The sequence below is a fragment of the Belonocnema kinseyi genome, chromosome 1, assembly GCF_010883055.1.
Source record: "Belonocnema kinseyi isolate 2016_QV_RU_SX_M_011 chromosome 1, B_treatae_v1, whole genome shotgun sequence".
Taxonomy (NCBI): Eukaryota; Metazoa; Arthropoda; class Insecta; order Hymenoptera; family Cynipidae; genus Belonocnema; species Belonocnema kinseyi.
The window spans coordinates 18480854-18489985 of record NC_046657.1 but is presented as its reverse complement, the minus strand read 5'-3'; the positions used below and the strand labels follow the sequence as shown (position 1 = coordinate 18489985).

The following is a 9132-nucleotide window of genomic DNA, read 5'->3' as shown; positions in this document are numbered from 1 at the left end:
GAAACCCTTGGTACAGGGACCCTCTATCCGCAACCCGAGGACGCGTTCGGTAGCTTTGTCATAGGCCCTTCGGTTTGATTCTAGAGGAATCAAAACCGAACCTTCTCTGATGAGAATGTAAAAAAAACCATCGATACAAATTTTTTTGCTTTACTTTCGGTGAAAAATTGTTATCTATTTGTTTTTGCTTAGCTTGTGTCGTTTGTCGAAAAATTTAATTTTTGTATTTTCAATATTTTTTTTATAAGTAAAACAAAAACTACGTGTCCTATAAAGAAGTCATTAATAACAAATTTGTAGATATTCGCCGGGAGCACAATCTTCGTCTTGTCATTTTTTTCCTACCTTACATAGTTTGACCGCAGAATGCAATTTTTGATTAGTTTGTGTGCGGTCAAAATTTGCATATTTATTTTTTCGAAAAAATTCAAGAAATTGATATATTTTTGTAGGGCTATCGAAAAGTAACATTTTTCTTTTTAAGTACTATGAACAAGTGTAAAGAGAATTTTTGAATCATAAAAAATGTGTACTCAAAAATGTTGAAAGTGGACTCACTTTTAGTATTTTTATCCAAAATATCTAACTAACGAATTTGGCATTTAGCTTAGGACACTAAAAGAGTGACCAAAGGCCAATCTACTGATTAATTTTTTTCAAAATTTATCGTTCTCACAGATAGGCATAAAGACAGGCATGACGACAGACAGGCAGCACCTTCGTAAAAACCTGGTTTTCGGATTCAGGGGTCTCAAAACGTGGACCTGTTCACAAAAACTAGAGGGTTCAAATTTTACACAAATCTAATACCTTCACTGATGAGAATGTAGAAATGATTTATTTGTCATGAATAATTTTTTGATATTTCTGTTTATAGTTTTAATCGTAAAAAATAGAATTAAAAACATGAAAATTTAAATTTGTCAAAAGCCTACATATGAGACAAAAAAGAATTTAAAAGACAAAAGTTGTGATGAGAATGTGCCCACGCAGCGGGTAGATTTTTTTCACTGTCAATTATGTTTTTCATGATTTTTCAAGAAAATTCAAAAAGTTTTTATGATTATCTTGTCTTTTCTTTTATTTTTTCATACTGTACGTTAATTGGCTTAAAATGTTCATTTTCGTGTGTTTTTTGGTATTTTGTAAATGCTATAACTCTAGTATTTTTTGATTTTTTGAAAAAAGTCATGAGGATAAATGGTTCGACTGTTCGAATAATATGAATAACCGAACATAGAATTTTTGAATTTTGAAAAAAGTGGTCTTAAAAATATTCAAAATGTGCCCACTTTTTGAATTTCCATCCAAAATGACTGGCTAACGAACTTCAGCTTTAGTTTAGAACACTAAACGAGTGTACCAAAGGCCAATCTAATAGATTAATTTTTTCAAATTTATCGAGTTCACATGCAGACATACAGGCATACAGACAGACAGTCATAAAAGAGACATACAGATAGACATACGTCAAAACCTGTTTTTCGAATTCAGGTGGTCTCAAAACGTCGACATTTGACAAAAACTGGGGGGGGGGGTCAAATTTTTCACAAATCTAATACCTTCTCTGATGAGATGTAAAAAGGTCGGTTGAACAGCATTCCTTGGTTATGACGTCATTATAATATTATGAACCAGTATAAAATTCTTGGTAACTAGTATAAAAACACTAATAGTCTAATAATGTATACTAAATCAAGAATTGTGTGCACCTTCTGATTTTTGATATACGCACCTGTAGTTATACTACATTCAACTCTCAAAAAGTTTACTTTTATTATTGACATATTTCTTTATCATCAACATAAAATTTACTTTTCATTGAAAAAGTACTTGAAAAAAGGGAAATAAAATGTATGTAAAATGGTTAGGATTTGATAATCACCATAATCCTGTCTAAAGTTATTGATCAACATATAGATCTAATGTCATCTCTGATGCATATGGTGTCGTAGCCAAACAAAGGGAGTCATTGAGACGGCAGCAAATCTTGACAATTTTTAGTGTGAGCTAACAACATTGAGATAAATATTTCCCAGTGGGAACAAAGTTTGGCGACGTCTTCACGACATTCACGTTAAGGTGTCTTTACGATATCGTAAATAAGTCGTATGATCTGACGATGTCTTACGACATCGCAAAGACACTGTAACGACAATGACATAGGGTGTCGTAAATTTGTCGTAAAGATGTCGTAAAGACGTCGACAAATTTTTTGTGCCCAATGGGTTAGTATATAAATTATATTATTTAAGGCCAAAAACTTCAATTCCGGGAATATCAGATATTAATAGCTTGATATTGTAATGTCAGATATCATATCATATTCCATATTTTTGGGTGAAAAATTTCGATTCCCGGATTCAAGTATTAATTCATATATCGACAGTGAGAATCGGGTACAATACTGTGATTCTTACGTCAGCACAAGGAGCGAAACCAATCATTCATTGCATTTCAAGAAGAAAGTTTGGCATTTATGAGTAACCGAATGAGCATCTGTCCCTAGTAATTTCTGGTCTATTCTATTATAAAAACATTCATCACTTCAGAGGTTTTAACTCAAAAAAAAAACCGGGTCAGAAAGAATTTGATGCAGGGTAGGTTGCTCGAACACGGAGCAAAACAATGCGGAAATACAATTTTGCTGTTTTACGGGGAACGATATAAAAAAAGTAAAGAAAAGGAAAACATTGATTTTTAAAGCTCTGCAAGATTATCATACGAACTTTTTGAATTTCCTTGATAAATCGAAAATTCAAATCTTAATCACAAAAAGAATGAAAAATCGAAAGTTTAACTTTTCTGTTATTAATTATTTTTTTGGAGTTTGCAGTTATTTTTATTCATGGAAACATTAAAAATCTAAAAAAAAATGTTTGGACAAACGACACAAGAGCTACGAAGAAAGATGAATAGGCAAAAATTATGCAACAAAAAACATCTACAAGTTTCTTAATAATACTAGTATTCTTATTAATACTATGTTTTGGTAGGAGTATTGTTTTCAAACCGTAAGAATAGCCTTGCAAATAAACCATTAAATTCTTTGGAAAAACGGCACAAGGTGCAATACAATGTTAATTAACAACCCAGTGGGCACAAAACCGTGAAAATCCCAAGAACGTCCTTGAGACGTTCCTAGGACATCCTATGTCAGACCAATCAACGTCTTCAAGACGTCCAATGTCCTAAAGAAGACCTAAGGACGTCTTAAAGACAAGTACGTTCACGGGACATCTTTTGTACTGACATCAGACGTTTTAAGAGCATCCCTACACTCTCAGAAATTTCCTCTAAACGATAAAGTCGGTCCTTTAATCGTTAAAGTAGGATATTTTAAAAGCAGATTCTTTTCACTTTTAAACGATCTAGCGGTGATCTAGCGGTGATGCGATTCCACGCATGCGTACACACGGATCTCAATTCTTATCGAGCGGTAATGACTTGAGATCCACTGCAAGTAAGTAAAGATCGCTATAGAATCGGCAGGATCGACCAGAATAAAAATTCGAATAAACTTCTGTGGAGTGCATACCGGTGAAGTGTTTTTTCGCAAATTCAGTTCTCCACGGACGTCCCAGCAGACTGTGATCTCAATGAGGAGGATATGAAAGTTTGGATAGTAAGATTTAAAACTAAGTAATATTCACTTTCGTAGCACAAAGGTGTAGTTTTGTGCGACGAAAAAAATATTTGTGTAACACACTTCCTTTTTTCCATTTCATCGATTTCATCTCTTTTAGTTTGATTTGTACAGCGATAATTGTCCTTTCATTATTATTGAGCTTTGAACTGCTATATAGCAGTGGCCCTTATTCAGATACATGCAACCTTTCACGAATAAATGGTCGTAAATCATTTTACGGTAAGAGTACGTACCATTTTAACCGTTAAACTACACCTTTTACGCGTTACAGTAGAGTCGCTTATCGTGGAATCGATTTTTAGTTAAACGACTCTCACTTTAACCGTTGAAGGATCTGTTTCCAACTTAATTCTCAAACGATGGCACTTTAACCGTAAAAGTAATCCTTTATTGTTTACAGGAAATTTCTGGGGTTGTAGGATGACCAAAAGACATGTTATAAAAAACGTCTTAGGGTTGTCCAAAAGACGTCTTTAGGACATACTTAATTCTTTTGCCCATTAGGAAATTCTTTAAAATAAAATAAATTTATTGAAGAAAGAAAAACTTATTAAATTTTGAAATTATATCAACAGTCGAAGAAAAAGTTTAAGATAAGTAGAACATTTTCTCCTATTTGCTCGACCACTTTGTTGACATGAAAATTTTTAAGCATACCTGTAGCTATTGAAATACTTTTTTCTAAACAATTTCAAGTTTTATTGCTGGAAAACCACTTTGAATTTTAATTACCATTTTTATTATGTATTTGATCTATTACTTCTTTATTTTTCTTGTATTTACGTATAGCTATATCTCGGCTTTCAGTTTAATTCACCCTCTTGTTTGAAAAAAACATCAGGCGGCGCTACGCGCGTTATATCAGAGGTACTTCAAAGATCTATAGCGCAATTCGCGCTGATAAGTATTAATAGTGTAGCTTGCTGACAACTTGACACCAAGCTTGACACCTACTTTCTCAACCTGAATAGTAAATACTAATCTAAACTGCTGATCAAGAAGTGTTATTAAATTCAAGTAATAAGTTTTACTAAATTAATTAGCAGTTTGCTAGTTAGCTATGTGAGAAAAGCTTATTAAAGCAATTACTAACAGACTTCTATCGATATAAATGATCATTTTCATCTTGTTCACTTGAATTTCAAATGATGTACATTCGAATAAAAATAAATGAAAAATGGGGTTAAAAATATCAGTGTTAAATATTCTATCTATATCTAAATGGAACAAATTATTAAAATGTATGTTTTTGAGAGATTTAATAAATTCTTGAATCGCAGATTTCCACGCCTTTATATTCGGTGAATATCACTTTGCGAGTTTCCAAGTTGGAAACCAAGTTTCGGTCAAATATTTAAATCGAAAAAACAGCATATTCTGGTAATTATTCTAATTACTTTCATTGCAGATAGATATTCTTAATCTTTAAACAGTTTCCACATAAATCGTTCTATTGATGACAAATGATACTTTAAAAACTTCTGTCAAAATTATTCTATTTTTTTAAGCGCTATCACACACACACGCACACACACACGCCAGTCTAAAATGGTAGCAATTTTGTATAAAATGTACGAGATTCAAAATAGTTGTGTCACCTTCAAACGTTACGAAATACATTTCCCCGTCAATTAATGGTTGATTAATTACGCAGTCCCACAAAAAAAAGTTGTCTGCACGAGACAAGTGACTACGTTACCCTTATGGATTTTGGGCCGCTGAATCCGAACATGGCCTTAGAATTTGCCCTACACGTCCCAGTTTTCCCCTAGATGCAAAAAGTAGGGAAAATCCTAGAGATTTTCTAGTCACACAGAAAATACAACAAATTGGTCAGCAGGAGAGAAGTGACTAAATTACTCTTATGGATTTTGAGCTGCCGAATCCAAACCTGGCCTCAGAATTCTCCTACGCATCTCAGTTTTCCCCTAGATGCAGAAAATAAGGGGAAACCTAGGGATATTCTGGATATTATTTTGATATCAGTAAACGAAAGAATAAACGTACTGGTGTCATGTACATGGATGTTAAATTCTTAAGTGTCGCGACTTATAGAGACTTAATTTGTAAACATAAATTCTCTAGTGTGCCTTCTGTTTCCCCTAGCTTGGGTAATTCCATGGAAATTGAAGATCTTTCTCATATTATATAGATTTTTACGGGGGGGGGGGGGGGCATATCCTTTGCAGATTTGCGTGCTAAATTTAAATCTGAAACCCCAACTTTTCGGGCTTGTTCCATTTTCTTATTAGATGAAAAATGTTCAGAAAAGGCTAGGGAATTTCTGGTCACACAGGCTCACCAAAAAAAAAGTTGCACGGGACATGTGACTGATTTCGCACACAAAACTGTAAACGGCATTAGGTTTTTTTGATTTTTTCCCGTGTCAATCAATATAATCTGCGAAAGACCTTTAATTTCCCTAGAATTACTTAAGCTAGGGGAAATAGAAGGCATATTAAAGAATTTCTGTGTACAAATTAAGTCTCTACAAGTCGTTGCACTTTACAATATAATATCGATGTGTTTTTTTTCGCGCATACTGGTATTATCAAAATAACGTGCAAATTATCCCTAGGGTTTTCCTTATTTTCTACATCTAGAGGGAAACTGAGACGTGCAAGATAAATTCAGAATCCAGATTTGGATTCAGCTGCTCAAAATCTAAAAGGGCAGCCTAGTCCCATGTCTCGTGCAGATAAATTTGTTGTGTGGCCTGTGGGACCAGAAAAAGCATAAGCTTTTCCCTACTTTTTGCATCTAGGGGAAAACTGAGACGTGTAGGACAAATTCTGAGGCCACGTTCGGATTCAGCGGCTGAAAATTCACAAGAGTAGCCTAGTCACTAGTCTCGTGAAGACAAATTTTTTGTATGGCCTGTGTGACTAGAAAATCCCTAAGCTTTTCACTACTTTTTGCATCTAAGAGAAAACTGAGACGTGTAGGAGAAATTCTGAGGCCATATTCGGATTCAGCGGCTTAAAATACATAAGGGTAGCCTAATCACTTGTCTCGTGCAGACAACTGTTTTTTTTTTGGTGAGCCTGTGTTATCATTGATGAACCGAATTTGGTGAATGTGTGTGTGTGTGTGTGTGTGTGTATGATAGCGCTTCAAAAAATAGAATAATTTTGACAGAAGTTTTTAAAGTATCATTTGTCATACATAGAACAATTTATGTGGAAACTGTATAAAGATAAAGAAGACCTACCACCAATAAAAGTAAGTGGATCAATTACCAGAATCTGCTATTTCTTTTCAATTTAAATATTTCACCGAAACCTGGATTCGAATTTGGAAACTCGCAAAGTGATATTTACCGAATATAAAGGTGTGGAAATCTGCGATTCAAGGATGCTGTACAACTCACAAAAACTTACATTCTAATAGATTTTCCCATTTATATATAGATAGAATACTTACCACTCATATTTTTAATCCCATTTTGCATTTAATCTTATTTAAATTCTCATCGATTGAAATTCAAGTGAACAAGATGAAAATGATAATTAAAATTAAAGAAAATGATAAATAATAATAGAATACTTACCCCTCATATTTTTAATCCCATTTTGCATTTAATCTCAGCTTCTTTCACATTGCTTACTACCAAACTGCTAATTAATTTAGTGAAAATAAATAATTCGAATTTAATAACACTTCTTGATTAGCAGTTTAGATTGAGTACTTACTATTCAGATTGAGGGAGTAGGTGTCAAGTTTGGTTTCAAGTTGTCGGCAAAGCCACAGTTTTGTATGGACATGAACGTTTTCATTCTTACTGCAATTATTAACCGATTTTCAGGATTTTTTTTCTCTTTCTTCCAATTATATGAAAAAAACTAATTATGGTAATTAAAATTGAATTCAGTCATCCTTTCAAATGTTAGGTTTCGTAACCGGCATGAATCTCATGTCAATGAAAGGATGGTTCGTTCCGCATGATCCGAAACGCTACGACGTATGTGGGTATACTTTCACGTGCACTTTAAAATTTCTATTATTACTGCAAATTTCAACTGATTTTCATGAATATTGTTTTCACTTTCTTGCAATTATATAAATAATAAACTAATTCTGCTAATTAAAATTGAATCAATCTATGATTTCATACTTGGAGTTTTTGTAATTGATCTGCATCTCATAGTAATGAAAGGGTTTCGATTGACGAGCAATTCGACGAGTCATTCTACGCGCCCCAGGATGCCTGCTTCTGGAGTTTCACGAGGATCGATGAGAATGCTGCTAATTTAACGTGCATAATTCTATAAAGAAAATAAAACAATATTGCTAGAGTAGTGTGCTCACCCGACCAAAATGATGCCACATTAGATAGTCCAAAACACCTTGGGTCATACCCTGGGATCTGAGATGGCGAACATTTAACTTCTGATAACCCCATTCAATCCATCCAGCCTGCGTAGATACACAATTAATTAAACAGAGTGCATTCACTTTTTCGGGGTGCGCTATCGCAAAACGTGCAAGAATATTTCCTCCTGCACCAACACCAAAACCTATTACTGACTTTAAGCCAAAGTGGCCTAAAACAAACAGCAATTGTTCCGCCAAATCGTCCATAGAAGGATAAATGTAACTGAAACAAAGAGAGAAAAGCGTATCAATACAATAATGACCATTGTTTCAAAGTACAACAAATATTGAACATATTCAATAATCAAGTTCATTATCTTAAACACAAAATTATGAGATTTGGGGTTCCAACAATATTATTTGTGTATAATTTTAGTTATTTACTTTACGATAATGAAATTTCAAAAATTTTGTAGCTTATTATTATTTTATTCAAAACTTTTACCGCGCGAACCCGGTTATACAACATAGCCACGGACTAAGGCAAGTGCCTGATGAGATTGGGATGTTATAAGTTAATTTAATACAATGCTTGAAACCTCATGCGATGATGCTGAGGGTATACAACAACGAGCGGCCTTGAGCGCTGGAAGTGACAACAGTCACCTCTGGATGCTTTCTTGGAGCTACCATCTGCCACTACACAGGTTTTTAGTCGCTTGCTTTCTGTAAAGTCAAAAAAGTTTCTGACAATGCAACAGGTGTTTAATAAAAGAGCCTTCTGAGCTGCTGCCAATACTCTACTAACTCCTAAATGTTCAAGGTGTTCAGTGCATCTTCGTGCACATTGCCTGTAGCTAAAATCACAATGGGATGAATAGATGCGTGATTCACATTTCTCCATATGGTCTTTACTTCATTCCTTAACTCGCTATACTTATGGATCTTTGTTGTATAGGTTGGCTGCAAATTGCGGTCATCTGTCTGAAAGTTTCGAGTTTGTTGCCTTCATGCACTAATTTTCTTGTACCGACGCACAGTGGGGTGAAATCGGAAAACGAGGTTCCAAATGACATTTAGAACGCAATTATGCACCGATTTTAGAATTTTTTTTTTTTGAAAAATTCAGAACTAAATTTTTCAGAAAATGGTGAGAGTAGATTTTTTAT

The 9132-nt window shown here is 34.0% G+C and overlaps 1 protein-coding gene across 2 annotated transcripts in view; it reads right to left on the bottom strand.

The window, feature by feature from the left end:
* The window catches only part of LOC117178386 (protein NDRG3-like), a 193235-nt gene that overhangs the window by 27537 nt on the left and 156566 nt on the right, over nt 1–9132 (bottom strand). For both annotated transcript variants that reach the window (XM_033376045.1, XM_033373222.1), the window contains one exon: nt 7958–8246. In XM_033376045.1, the coding sequence (XP_033231936.1) occupies nt 7958–8246 (289 nt within the window). The remainder of the gene's footprint in view (nt 1–7957; nt 8247–9132) is intronic.